General features: G+C 36.9%; 1 protein-coding gene across 1 annotated transcript; it reads left to right on the top strand.

The window, feature by feature from the left end:
* The first annotated feature begins 862 nt into the window (after positions 1-862).
* On the top strand, positions 863-1,249 carry LOC110091861 (putative glycine-rich cell wall structural protein 1). Its single transcript, XM_020816115.1, has one exon. It carries the CDS (start codon positions 863-865, stop codon positions 1,247-1,249), a length of 387 nt encoding a protein of 128 aa, XP_020671774.1.
* The last annotated feature ends 355 nt before the right edge of the window (positions 1,250-1,604 follow it).

Below are 1,604 nucleotides of genomic sequence, written 5' to 3'. Positions count from 1 at the left end.
TTCATGATTTAACTAAAGAAGCTTTTTAATTGAAAAACATATATATGATGATAAAAAAAATTTGCATGCACTTTATCCCTACCATTTTGTGAAATTTTTGTTTAACATTTACTAAATTCATGCATGATGACATGGGAGCCATGTTATTCACTTTTTTATTACAAATTGAGGTCATAAGTACAATGTAGAAAATCCAAAATCTATAAAGTAAGGAAAATGCAAGATTGAAATCTATATTAAATCATGATTTAGGTTTCGTTTGAATGGTTTTCTTATTGTTTCTTAAAGTCATTTTCTAAAATAAAAATTTTAATTTTGAACTAAAAAATTATTTTAAGAAGTAGTAAAAAAGTCAACCCAAACGCATCCTTAATTTGATGAAAGATGAAGAGATAAATAATGAAACTCTTATGATTATATGTAATTTTATTAAGGTTTTACTCTTTAATTTTTTTCATGCCTTTTGATATTTCTATGAGTCCTGAATCTCTTCTACTCATAAAATTCTTTCTTATAAAGCATTATATTGTGAAATACAACTAATATTATTATCTTTCTTTCAAATTTATTTTTGGGCAATTTAAAAAAATGTTAATCATTCTGATAATTTTCTTGCAAAATAATTCAAATATTCTATAATGCAATATAGAACAAAAATTACTCAAAGTCTTTAATCAAAATTTCAAAGCCAGCCGAATTGTTTGACCTCAAGCACATTGTTTCCTTTTTTTCCTTGTAATAATCCTCCTCATTTGAATCCTCTGCTTCTCTACCATAAACCTACTTTGTAGTGCAAGCCCTCTGCTATAAATAGCGCTCATTCGACCACCACAGCTTCTCATCCACCAATCCATAAACAACAATGGCTAAACGCAATAAGCTCAAGGTTCTTGCATTGTTAGTTCTGCTTAGCATTAGCTTCTACCTTTCCTTCGCAAGGTCCTTGAAGCAGGCTAACAAGCCAAAATCAAGTTCTGGCTACCATGTAGCTGATGATGGTGACGGAGGGGATGGTGGGGGCGAAGGTGGCGGCGGTAACGGCGATGGTGGCGGTAACGGCGATGGCGGCGGTAACGGGGATGGCAACGGTGGTGATGGTACTGGCGATGGAGGTGGCAGCAGCGGTGGCGGTGATGGTGATGGTGGAAGCAGTGGCGATGGCGACAGTGGCGGTGGAGATGGCAGTGGTGGTGGTGGAGATGGTGGCGGTGGTGATGGTGGCGGTGGCGACGGAGGTGGCCGTCGTTAAAGGCTTTGTAGAAGCAGGAGGTTGCTGTGGCCACCATCCTTATGGTGGTGGTTTAGTCCACAGTAGAGGGCTGTGGAAGCGGCTGCTTTCAGTTATTGTCCTTCCTCATAAATAAAAGTTTCATGTCATAGCCTCAAGCTAAAGCTACTGAAGAATAAGACGCTAGCAATGATCAATATTGTTTCGTGATGTATGCGTAACAGTTGATGAAATAATGTGTGACTTGGTGAGCATAATTGCCATGAGATATCTGTTCACTTATATATAAAATAAGAGACCTTTTTATTCTTATTCTGCTTCTGCTTCTCTTCGTCTCATCAAATTGATAATAAGTGATTTGAGTCCACCATTCATT

This window comes from Dendrobium catenatum, unplaced genomic scaffold (assembly GCF_001605985.2).
Source record: "Dendrobium catenatum unplaced genomic scaffold, ASM160598v2 fragScaff_scaffold_231, whole genome shotgun sequence".
In the NCBI taxonomy this organism is placed as follows: Eukaryota; Viridiplantae; Streptophyta; class Magnoliopsida; order Asparagales; family Orchidaceae; genus Dendrobium; species Dendrobium catenatum.
The sequence above is the reverse complement of the archived record's forward strand: the minus strand, read 5'-3'. Positions and strand labels throughout refer to the sequence as shown.